Genomic DNA, 12,848 nt, shown 5'->3' on the forward strand with positions numbered 1-12,848 from the left:
CCTTCACTGAGGGCTTACTGTGCACAAGTCATTCTGCTAAGCACTCATCATGCAGTATCCCACTTTATTATCACAACAACCTTATGAGGTAGGTACTATCATTAGTCCATTCTACAGATCAGAAAAGGAAGGATCCGAAAACTATTTAACTATAATTTGCTCAAAATTAACATTTACTGGACACCTGGGTGGCTCAGTGGTTGAGCGTCTGCCTTCGGCCCAGGGTGTGACCCCAGGGAGCCTGCTTCTCCCTCTGCCTTTGTCTCTGCCTCTCTGTGTGTCTCTCATGAATAAATAAATAACATCTTTAAAAAAAAATTAACATTTACTTTGTATGACAAAGCCAGCAATCAAAGCCAAGCTGGCCACCAAAAGCCCTACTGTGGAAACTCTGGAAGTCAGGAGAAAAAGTGGACTCCTATTCTATCGTCTGAGTCATAGAAATGAAGCCAGTATACTTTGCCTCTTTCTTTACAGAAGATCTGAATTCAATGTACCAGAAAGCAACTTTTACGCTGGAGCATAGACGTCCTCAAGTGGCCACGTCTGGTACAGCAGAGACCGTTGGCCTGTGGATGCCCACAGAGGAGCCGGTTCCAAGTCAGGTAATCTTTACAAGCTCACGAGAGCACAGATGCTGAAATGAAAGGACACCAGACTCTTCCAGTGAAACTAAAATGAGAACAAAAAGCCAGTAACAAAGATTATAAAAGAACGTCTGCCAAATAGTATCAGAAAAAGGAACGCTCTGCAACTTTCTATAAAGAAAGAGGAAAGCTGGCACTATTTAAAGTAATAAAGGTAATGAACAAACCTGAAAAGAGAGATATCAACCAGTGATCGGCCTAACAAACATCCTTTGGTTCCTTGACCACCCCCCCTCCGTATCCAAGTTCCTGCCCATGGCCCAGATCTCTGAGCCTGCCACCTGCTGTTTCTTCTGCCTGGAAGACTCTTCCCTGCCCCTTTTGACTGGTGAGTCCCTACTCATCTCTAGGGTCTCTGTTAGGTTTTGAATCTGTTTAATTAAGACTGGCCATGGTCAAAGAGGCAACGGCATCAGAAAACATTCTAGAAAGGGAGACCAGGCAGCAAGTGCGATCTCAGACATGTACTTACCCTCTCTGATGCCGGTCCTCTGCTTCCAGGGAACGACCTCACAAAGCTGTTTCAATACCCAGTCGGCTTCTTTTAAGTCAATAAAACCAGGATACAAACACAACCTTGATGCAGAAAGAACCATTATTAACTAAAGAACATAGAAAAGAGAGATGCCTAGGTGGCTCAGTTGGTTAAGCATCTGACTCTTGATTCCCATTCAGGTCATGATCTTGGGGTCCTGGGATTGAGCCCCATACTGGGGGCTCCACACGCTCACTATGGTCTGCTTGAGATGCTTTCCCTCTCCCTCCGCCTCCTTCCCCACTGGTGTGCACCCTGCAAAATAAAGAATAATAAATTAAATAAATGAATAAATAAATAAATAAATAAATAATAATATTTTTCAAAAAGAACACAGAGGTGTTCCACCTGGGGGGCTCAGCAGTTGAGCATCTGCCTTTGGCTCAGGGCGTGACCCCAGGGTCCTGGGATTGAGTCCTGCATTAGGCTCCCTGGGCAGAGCCTGCTTCTCCCTCTGCCTGTGTCTCTCATGAATAAATAAAGTCTTAAAAAACAAAACAAAAAAAAGAACAAAGAGAAGACAGGCTAGTCTCTAACCGTTAGTGGAGGAAGTTAATCTGGATGCTTCCTTTCATGGGTAGATGAAATCATCTTAGCACATACGCATGGTAAGCAGAACCTAAGTATCACTAGGTCATCACGTTCCAAATGTGAAATAAACTTTCATGTTAAGGCAAATAAAAGAGGCAAAAAGGGAAAAAGAATGCATGAGGGCTTTTAGAAACATGCCTCAGACAGTGCTCCATGACCACCTACTGTGAAACCTTGGGCAAATAACTTAACCTCTCTGAACCTTGGTTCTTCTTACCTGTAACACAAAATTAATCCCACCTCATAGTTTCACTATGAAATGTAAAGAAACTAATAAAATGCCTGGCCCTGTGTATTTTCACAATTGCTCGTCTTCTGAGACTGTTATTGATAGGGAAAGCCATCACTTATGACCGGATCAAAATAAACATTGCTTAATGAGGGTTCTTTCTCTCATTGAATATACATGCATTTCAATAATGACGAATCAGCTAAAAATCATTTTGAATATCCTTCTTAAGAAATGTTCTCAAAGGGATGCCTGGGTGGCTCAGCGGTTGAGCACCTGCCTTCGGCTCAGGGTATGATCCTGGAGTCCCAGGATTGAGTTCCGGGATCGAGTCCTGCATCAGGCTCCCTGTGTGGAGCCTGTTTCTCCTTCTGCCTGTGTCTCTTCTCTGCCTCCCCCCCTCTCTGTGTCTCTCATGAATAAATAAATAAAATCTTTAAAAAAAAAAAAAAAAGGAAACGTTCTCAAAGCCCTTGGAACATTCTGTTGAACTTCACACTCTGCAGGTGTGTTTGATTTTTTTGAAAGAGCCAAAGCTCACTTCAGCCATACCTGGTTAACAATGAGATGCGACCAAAATAATGCAACTGGTTTTCCTGCCTGATAGTTAAACTGCTTGGAAAGAAGTTTCTGAAGTTCTTTCTAACACCTCATTTAGATATGCAAGTTCTGATATATTCAATTTAAATGCCTCATTGTTATAGTGACAATTAGTATACTCTTGCATTAAGGGAATGCTTTCAAAATGTTTTAAGATTTTTATCTATGTATTTGAGATACACAGAGAGAGTGTGTGTACAAGCAGGGGAAGGAGCCGAAGGGGAGAAAGAACCTCAAGCAGACTATTCACTGAACACTGACCCTGATGTGGGGCTCAATCTCACGACCCTGAGATCGTGACCTGAGCCTAAACCAAGATTGGACACTCAACCACCTGAGCCACCCAGGCATCACTCAAGGTGTTTCTGTTTTTAAGATTTATTTATTTTAGAGTGAGAGAGAGAGAAAGAGAGTGTGAGTGCACGAGTGGGAGGGGCAGACGGAGATGGAGAGAGAAACTCAAGTAGACTCTGTGCTGAGCGTGGAGCCCGATCTCACCACAGGCAAGATCACAACCTGAGCCGAAACCCAGGGCTGGATGCTTAACTGACTGCACTATCCAGGTGCCCCTCCAAATGTTTTTAATGATTAATGCTAACTATACCCTAAAGTGTGTATGCTTTAACTTGACTAAAACTTACCTTAATATAGATTACTCATGTAGATTAAGGATTAATTTTTTAAAATAATATATATGTAATAATATTATTAATGTGATGATAATAAATGTAGTAATACGTATAATGTAATATAATAATAATATGTAGCACTCAAAGCACAGCAGTGGAGGCTAGATAATTTAATTTTTTTTTTATTTTAATATTTTTTTTTAATTTTTATTTATTTATGATAGGCACACAGTAAGAGAGAGAGAGGCAGAGACACAGGCAGAGGGAGAAGCAGGCTCCATGCACTGGGAGCCCGACGTGGGATTCGATCCCGGGTCTCCAGGATCGCGCCCTGGGCCAAAGGCAGGCGCCAAACCACTGCGCCACCCAGGGATCCCGATAATTTAATTTTTTAAAAGATTTTATTTATTTATTCATGAGAGACACACACACACACACAGAGAGAGAGAGAGGCAGAGACACAGGCAGAGGGAGAAGCAGGCTCCATGCAGGAAGCGTGATGCGGGACTCGATCCCGGGTCTCCAGGATCATGCCCTGGGCCGAAGGGGGCACTAAACCGCTGAGCCACCCGGGCTGCCCTAACTCTAATTTTAAGTTACTATGTGGCACTAGGAAAAAGTTCTCTATCTCCCTTTGGCCTTCATTTCATCTGGAAAATTCTAGAAGTAATAGTTATTATACCTGACAGAGAGGCTATGAAAATGTTTTGAAGTTAGAAATGCTATATAAAAAGAGATATTACTAAATTCTCACTCCCCAAGACCTTCAGAGGCAGAAGTTAACTATTTCAAGTAAGGGAGCAGAATATCCTAAGAGACTATAACTCGATAATAATTATGGTCACTTTGTAGAGAGGATTCACTTACCTAGATATGCCTGTGGGTGACACGCTGATTTCATACACACCCTCTTTGCTACAGAAATTAAGAAAACAGACTCGTTAATACCAGGCAAAATAATATATTCCACCCAGTGAAAGAGCTGTGCTTAGTAGTTCCCAAACGTCTGGTCACCAAAATCATTTCAGAATGAGGATGCGCTACGAGGGAGGCATAACCGCACCTTCTTCCACCACTGAGGTGAAGGGCAGGGTAAGATGGGGGCAGATCACTGATGTCACTGGGAACTGAACTCTGAGAGTATCAGGCCATGGAGACAAAGACTGGGATAAAAAAAATTCTGACTCTACTCCACTGTATTTCATCCATAATTTAGGCTGACGTGGTCCAGAAATCTAGCCAGGTGGTACCAAAAGGAGCATCTCTTTGGGGACTCTGGATTAGGTGCATCTTACAGGTAGCACATACACCTCAGGGCTGAGCTGCTGCTGCTTTCACATACATGTCTGATGAGGTTCTGCTCTGATTAAATCCTTCAGAGGCTCCCCACCAACTTCTCAGCACTGCATTCAAGGTCCCCCTGATGTAGCTCCCATCCACTTACGATCCTCTGCTGCTGTTTGGAATTTCCTGAATACACCCCAGTATTTCTTTTTTGTTGTTAAAGATTTTATTTATTTGAGAGACAGAGAGCTCAAGCACGTGCAGGGCAAGAGGGAGAGGGAGAAGCGGCCTCCCCGCTGAGCCGGGGGCCGACGACGGGCTCTATCCAGGACCAGCCTCCTGGCAGACACTTGACCGACTCAGACACCCAGGCGCCCCATACCACATATTTCTAATCCTGCTTTTCTACAAGCTGGAAGGCCTCCCTGCCACCCAGCACCCCAATCCAATCCACCTGAGCTTTGGTCTGGCAGAAAATTCTAATTCATTCCTCAGTATCTCAGTTCAGCCTCACCTTCCGTGATGCGTTCCTGACCTTTACCCACCCACCCAGTGTTGACCATCACCTCTTCTGTGCTACCTCTAGACCTTACTCCAAGTCTACTGTTTCACCATATACATGACTGCAATTTATCTGAGCCCATGCCCCTTTCACTTACTAAACTTTGGTGCTGAGGGGCCAGGAATGGGTTACTGCTCTGTCTCCCAGTGCCCAGCACGTAGCAGATGGGCAGTAAAAGCTTGGAATTTAATCAAATGTGCAAAAGTACAAAACTGTTCCAAATGTGCAAGGTGGCCAGGCCACAGTGAGAGAACTGATCCAGGCTGCACAGGCTCCTACACCAAGCCAACGGCATCAGATCCTTCTCTGACCCAGAACAACATGAAGGGACAGTTTCTACGTCACCGTCTGCCATGCGAGTTAGCAGCTGGGCTCTTAGGCAGATGTGAGAGCGCCTATGAGCAAATATGTAGGCAGTTATTGTCACGTTTACCACATCCCTGAATGAGTTGCCTATAGTTTCTCAGAAGGCAAATACACTGTTTCAGTGTGATTATTTTGGACCATGTTTAGAGATTAGCTAACGTCAAACATGGGTGAGATTTTTATTTAATAAAAATCTAACAGAGTTAACTTAAGATAACCAGAATTAACAAACCCGGGGGTCAAGCAGGAAACAGCTGTGTCATTTTGCTCTGACTTGAATATTCACAACTGCTCATTTTTTCAGCCTGCGTGTCCCATCTGTACCTGGTAACAGGTTTCATGGTTTTGTTTATTCTCCTTATCACCAACGGAGGCAATGTCACATTGATGTTCATAAAGCAGACTGTTAGAGCCACCAGACTCTGCCTTAAGTGATCATGTAGTCCAAACCTTCAACGTTACAGACAAGGAAACTAGAGTCCAGAGAGATGGCCTTAACTTACCTAAGGACTAGTCACATAGCTAACTAGTGGCCAGGCCATGATTACATACCCTCTTTGAAAGTATGATGACATTCGTGTTGGTTTTGAATTTTTCTAGGCTATACAAGTCAACCTGCAAACAGCCAAACAGCCTAACAAACCGTTCATGAGCAATAACATACACACGCTGATTTGTTAAAATAAAAGGATGCTTTCTAGGGCAACCTATCTATATCAGAAGGAAACACAAGGAAAGGAGAAGTCAAAGCATTTTTTTTTTTTTTTAAGATTTATTTATTGGGATGCCTGTGTGGCTCAGCGGTGGGGCGTCTGCCTTTGGCTCAGGGCGTAACCCCAGGGTCCTGGGATCAAGTTCTGCATCACGTTCCCCGCAGGAAGCCTGCTTCTCCCTCTGCCTGTGTCTCTGCCTCTCTGTGTCTCATGAATAAATAAATAAAATCTTTAAAAATAAATAACTATTTTTATTTATTTAGAGAGAAAGCACACAGCAGGTGGAGGGGCAGAAGGAGAAGGAGAGAATCTCAAGTAAGCTCCACCTCCCTGTTGAGCAAGAGCCCAATGCAGGGCTCGATCTCCTCACCCTGAGATCATGACCTGAGCCAAAATCAAGAGTCGGACACTAATCAACTGAGCCAGCCAGGTGTCCCACAAGGCATCTTTCATTAATTCTGCAAAAGAATATTTTACATACAGATCAGTGTAGGAGGAATTATAAATTAAAAAGGATATTTTATATACAAATCAATATAAGAGGAATTTAAATTGCTCTGGAACAATTGCAAGAACACGTAAGGCCCTTTAGATTTCTAGCAGCTTTCATAAGTGTTGCTAGTAAAATAGTACCTGACTAAAGTCACTTCAAAAAGCCGTGTTTTAGGGCCCCTGGATGGTGCAGCCAGTTAAATGTCTGACTCTGGTTTCAGGCCAGGTCATGATTTCTGAGTCTTGAGATTGAGCCCTGCAATGGGCTCCAAGCTCAGAGAGGAATCTGCCAAAGTTCCTCTCTCCCTCTGCCCCTCCCTGAACACACTCTCTCAAATAAATAAATCTTAAAAAAAAAAAAAAAAAGCGCCATGTTTCAATGACTCAGAAAAAAATTCCCCTCTGTTTTTAGCTAGGAGGTACTTTAGCTTACTATCTACAGGGATCTTAATGAAACAGGGTCAGGAAATCAACACCAGTGTCCGAGTTTAAGGTACACACATAATCTTGTTGCATTTTTCACACCACCAGCAAATCGAGGAAGGCTTCTCAAGAGACCAGGTGTAAAGACATGTAAAGATATAACTATTCCAGCCTCAAATTAAGACAGTGATTGGGCCGTTATCTCTTCCAGATGGAAAAACTGGGTGAGGGAGAGACCTGGGCTCTCCATTTTACTGTGGGCAACAAATGCAGAAAGGCAGGAAATTACTTACTCAATCACTCGTGGCTCTGGGGCTCTGCGTACTACCTGTAAGGAAACAGGCAGGTTTTACTTCTGGAATGATCCTTAATGCTCAGAAAGGCTTATTTGCAAGATTACCATATCCTCTCATTTCTGGCAAAAATTAAGTCAGATTTAAAACTATCTCTCTCTTATTTCAAGCTCTTACTATCTCACCAGAGACCTTGTCTAATTTTCTTAGAACTATTTCACAGTTGCTAGTGGGGAAGAAAAAATAATAAAAGCAGAATTAATCCATTTTCAGAGCAGCCGATAATTCTGAAAAACCTTCATTCCAGGAGATCTTCTAAAATAGAAGATATATTGGGCCACCTGCATGGTGCAGCCAGTTAAGCGTCCGACCCTTGGTTTCAGCTCAGGTCATGATCTCAGGGTTCTGAGACCAAGCCCTGCCTCAGGCTCCACAGTTAGCACGCAGAGTCTGCTTGAGCGATTCTCACCCTCTGCCCCTCCACTGGCTCATGAGCATGCACACTCTTTCTGTCTCTCTCAAAAAATTTTTTTTTTATTTTTACTTATTTATGATAGTCACAGAGAGAGAGAGAGAGAGAGAGAGAGAGAGAGAGAGAGAGAGAGGGGCAGAGGGAGAAGCAGGCTCCATGCACCGGGAGCCCGATGTGGGATTCGATCCTGGGTCTCCAGGATCGCGTCCTGGGCCAAAGGCAGGCGCTAAACCGCTGCGCCACCCAGGGATCCCGACTTTCTGTCTCTCTCAAATAAATAAATAAAATTAAATCTTTTAAAAAATAAAACAGAAGATATAAACTTTAAATATTATTTATGCAATCACTATTACAGAAAGATGCCTGATTTTTAGTTTTCCATGTTACTGAAAACAGTGAATCTTCACTGTTTCTTACAAGTTTTCCCCACAAGAAAAAAAAAAAGCTAAAAAATCAGGCATTGTACTAGCTGAAAATTTCAACTCAATTCCAGAGACGTCTGCTACACTAGCACCAAAGACGATATGGTTTTAGAACTGTTAGAACTCAGATAACCAATGTACGTGTTAGTCGTGGTATAACATCCTTTCCCCCAAAATGGAAATTCTATGTGGTCATGTTGGGAGCAGACTATAAAGAATCTAGACAGACTAAAGAATTGGTGCTCCACATTTCATTATTATTACAGGCCTTTTATTCATGAATTTATCCAGCCACTAATGGAATGCCTACTATGTGAATATAGCTTTTACAAGCAAATCTGTTAGTGTCCTAGCAGAAACAAGAACTTACCTGCTGGGGTTCTTCGAACACAAACTGCTTGTCCAAAAGCTGATGCTCCTGGTTCATCCAGGTCTGACCAGGTCTCTGGTGGAGATGGCTTCTAGCAGTGGCAGCTGAATCAAGAGCGAGAACAGATTCAAACCAGACTCAGAAAGTCTGTTCTAGAGAGCAGGGGCCCACAAAATCTACCTGAAGATAGCCTATGACACCCAGAAATTAACTATAGTCGGTTGAAGACCCCACTACACACACTGAGACGTTTGAGAGCAGTGACTAAATATGAGGACCACCAAACACCAATCTTCAATAAAAGATCACCATCAAGAAAATAGAAGTACTAGGTACATTTTAAGCAATTCCTTAACATCAACAGAAATGCAAGTGCATTCACACGAGATCCCGACAAGTCCTTGCCTGGCTGCGCAGTGGCCTGGCTCTTAGGGCCAGCCCAGGCTCCCTGTACTCGGGCTCGGCGTCTTTTGTCCTCCATGCTGACCAAAAAGGCTTCTGCAGTTAGCTTTCAGATTTCACTGATTAAAACCACACAATGGTATCTGTTTAAAAAAAAAAAAAGTGCTTTTAGTTAGGATTGGGAGCATGGACTACCTAAGGGAGTAATTATAATCCTTTCAGTGTCAATGCAATCAGAGATTCTATGTAAAATTAACTTGTCATCACAAAATCTCAAACAAGGAGCCTACTATCACTTAGGACTGCTGGTTTTAATGTTTTCTTTTGCAATTTTATAGTCCTTTTTTCCTTTCTTTCTTTCTTTCTTTTTTTTTTTGAAATAAAAATTTTTAAACAGGCTTCTTGCCCAGCACTAGGCTGACGTGGAGCTAGATCTCACAACCGTGAGCCAAAATCAAAGAGTTGGACGCTCAACCAACTGAGCCGCCCAGGCGCCCCAACAATCTTAGAGTGCTTTTGCTTCTTTCACAACAAAGTACATATTAAGAAATTCTAAGATCTGGGCCCCCCGGGGTGGCTCAGTGGTTGAGCTTCTGCCTTCGGCTCAGGGCGTGACCCAGGGGTCCTGGGATGGAGTCCCAAGTCGGGCTCCCTGCAGGGAGCCTGCTTTTCCCTCTGCTTGCATCTCTGCCTCTCTCTGGTCTTGAAAAAAAAAATTGTAAGACCTATCATAAACCACATTAGCCTTACTAGTCTGCAAGAAACTTGTACTACTCCGTCACCTGTATGGATACTGAGAAATAGGCTGAGACTCCGTTTCCAAGGGCATTTCCATATTCCATTATAACTGGGGCACATCAAACTTCCCTGGAAGCTCGTTAATGCTTGTTAATGGCCTTGTCTCCGAAGATCTGACCCTGGACAGATACAAGTGTGGGTCTTTGCGACAAGCACTGCAGATGCCGTTAGTGGGCCTGTACAAGGACCACCGGGTTGATGGAAAATCAACTCAGGAAGTCAACAGGAGGCAGATTAACATTCAAACTTCATTAACTGGGCAGCCCCGGTGGTGCAGCGGTTTGGAACCGCCTGCAGCCCGGGGTGTGATCCTGGAGACCTGGGATCCAGTCCCACGTCGGGCTCCCTGCATGGGGCCTGCTTCTCCCTCTGCCTGTGTCTCTGCCTCTCTCTCTGCCTGTGTCTCTGCCTCTCTCTCTCTGTGTCTCTATGAATAAATAAAATCTTAAAAAAAACTTCATTAATTTCCAGCTTATAATAATAATAATAATAATAATAAAAGACACCTCATAATTGCCATTAATACTAATTTGACTTTTTTTTTTTTTTTAGCCAATAGAAACTTTAGCTCCCCTCTGCAAACACAGGAGCATGGCTGCAAAAAGACAAAAACAGGGAGCTTCGTGCCACGTGTTCTGAACCCGTGATCCATTTCCTTACTGATCCAAGCAAGGAGAGGTCGGGGTTACGATCTCTCCTTGTGGCCTCTTCGGCCTACGGTTTCCAGCCCTGCTGAACTGCGCTGAGCTGGGCCCAGGAATGTGGACCTTTAGCAAACTCTCCGCAGGTGATAGGTGTGTCATTCCTTCTCGTTTAATAGCTGGGGGGAAGAGGGAGCCTGCCACCCGCCCAAAGGAGTTACGGGGAGGCAAGCAGCAGCCCTGCCGCCCGACCCCGGGCCCATCCCCGAGCACACGAGCTGCTCACTCAGCCTACCTTGCATCCTGGCTTTTATTTTATTTTATTTTATTTTATTTTATTTTATTTTATTTTATTTATTCATGAGAGACACAGAGAGAGGCCGAGACCCATGCAGAGGGAGAAGCAGGATCCCTGCAGGGGAGCCCGATGCGGGACTCGAACCCAGGTCCCCGGGTCATGACCTGAGCTGCTTAGACCCCCCCCCCGATCGCCCCTCCCCCCGAGCCACACCTGCCGGCCCGCCCGCCGAGCGCCTCCGGCCCGAGTCCCCGCTCCGGGAGGTCGGGCGCCGCGGTGCAGGCCGCGCGGTCCCCGCGAGGGAAGAGCCTGGGCCTCCGCGGCGGCCGCGCCTCGTGTTCCGGGAGCCCCGGGCGCGGCGGGGGAGGTGGGGGTGGGCGGCCCTCTCGCCTGGAGCTCCCCGCGCCGCCGCCGCCTCGCAGCACCCGCCGCTTCCTCTGACGTCACGCGCCGCCGCTTCCGGCGCATTGACGCCGCGGTCCGGGCGGCTCCACGTTCCCCGCGCCGCGAGGGCCGGGGGCCGAAGGGGCCTAGAGGGGCATGGGGGTCACAGGGGGGACCGGGGGACGCGCAGCGGGGGCACAGCGGGGAGCGTGGGGGAGGCCGCGTTTGCTGGGCCGGGCCCCGCAGGGCGGACCGCAGGCAGCTCGGCCCCCGCCTCCCGGGTCCGCGCCGCGGCGGCGGGGCTGCTGGGACACGGGTCGTGGTGCCCTAAGCGCAGGACCCAAGGTTAGGGACGCTCGGGGGCTCCGCGGGGGAGCATCGGCCTCGGCTCCGGGCGTGACCCCGGGGTCCCGGATCGATTCCCGCATCGGCTCCGCGCGGGGGGCCTGCCCGCGTCTCTGCCTCTGTGTGTGCCTCTCACGAATAAATAAATAAATAGAATCTTTAAAAAAAAAAAAAAAGACTTGAATGCTCCCCGGGAAGGCCCGGACGCCCACGGGGCGCGCTCCCATCAGAGCCAGGCGTGACCTGGGCGTGACCTGGGCGAAGCGCCGAGGGGAGGCCGAGCTGCTGCTGCGCGTAGGGTTGCGCAGGGGCTTGGAGCTCCGCGGAAATTCGACGAAGACGGCTTAAAAAATAAAAAAGCAAAAATGCATCTGATCAGTGGAGGGGCGGGGAGGGAAAGAAGGGTCTTCACCGCATTTGAGTCTCCGAGAAGCATCTCTAACCGCGGATCTCACCTGCGAACGTGGCACGAGCAGCCCCGCCTGTTCCCAGGCCTACCACGTAGCAGGCACCAGGGGTCCTTAAAACCTGGCCTGTACCACCTGCCGCTGACCTGCACACTCGGGGTACCCCGCCCACCTGATCCACGGCATCCATCATCCTTTGTTCTGCTTTGTGACATTGAGCAAAAATGATTTATCCTAGAACCGTAAGTAATGAAAAGTAGTAAGGCCACACTGTGATTTCTGTCTTTTTGGTTTTTTTTTTTTTTTTTTTTTTTGTTGTTCTTTTTTCTTTTTGGTCCCCATCAACTAGTAATTTGAACAGTGTCTGTTCCTGGATCGGGAACCTTGGCTGTGTCTCCCAAGGGAGGTCATTTCTTTCTTTTCAGTGATTACAGTTTTGGAACAGGGACAAAGAAGTTTGGACGAAGGGGTCCCTAGGAGTAGTGATGAACACCTCTTCAGCCACCAAGTTGAACAGTTGTCAAAAATCAATCCATGGCCCGCTTGCATCCAAAATAACTGTCTTTTTTTTGAATTTTTATTTATTTATTTATGATAGTCACACACAGAGAGAGAGAGGCAGAGACACAGGCAGAGGGAGAAGCAGGCTCCATGCACCGGGAGCCCGACGTGGGATTCGATCCCGGGTCTCCAGGATCGCGCCCTGGGCCAAAGGCAGGCACCAAACCGCTGCGCCACCCAGGGATTCCCAATTAACTGTCTTTTTAGCAAAATCACCTGCATTTTTTTTTTTAAACCAAGTGTTCAAGGTGATTCGGATGCAAGGAAAGTTTAGGAACCTTCAGGATGCATGTAGGGCCCGAGAGGTTTTCCAGGACACAATGCTAAGGGCAGGATGGCTCAGGTTGGTTACCCTCAATACCCGGGAGTATATAGTATCAGAAA

At 46.3% G+C, this 12,848-nt stretch overlaps 1 protein-coding gene across 5 annotated transcripts in view; it reads right to left on the bottom strand.

Annotated features, from left to right (window-relative positions):
• ALKBH3 (alkB homolog 3, alpha-ketoglutarate dependent dioxygenase) overlaps positions 1-11,207 on the bottom strand; it is a 35,055-nt gene extending 23,848 nt beyond the window's left edge. The window contains exons 1-6 of one of the 5 annotated variants that reach the window (XM_055300810.1): positions 10,981-11,206; positions 9,034-9,173; positions 8,629-8,732; positions 7,365-7,399; positions 4,099-4,146; positions 1,120-1,223 (exon numbers count right to left, since the gene is read on the bottom strand). In XM_055300810.1, the coding sequence (XP_055156785.1) occupies positions 1,120-1,223; positions 4,099-4,146; positions 7,365-7,399; positions 8,629-8,732; positions 9,034-9,109 (367 nt within the window). In that variant the 5' untranslated portion in view covers positions 9,110-9,173; positions 10,981-11,206. Of the gene's footprint in view, positions 1-1,119; positions 1,438-1,530; positions 1,667-4,098; positions 4,147-7,364; positions 7,400-8,628; positions 8,733-9,033; positions 9,174-10,980 lie in introns of those variants that run through there. The other 4 variants (XM_055300812.1, XM_055300811.1, XM_055300814.1 and 1 more) reach the window with 4 other exon arrangements.
• Between the last annotated feature and the right edge of the window lie 1,641 nt (positions 11,208-12,848).

The sequence above is a fragment of the Nyctereutes procyonoides genome, unplaced genomic scaffold (assembly GCF_905146905.1).
Source record: "Nyctereutes procyonoides isolate TBG_1078 unplaced genomic scaffold, NYPRO_anot_genome, whole genome shotgun sequence".
In the NCBI taxonomy this organism is placed as follows: Eukaryota; Metazoa; Chordata; class Mammalia; order Carnivora; family Canidae; genus Nyctereutes; species Nyctereutes procyonoides.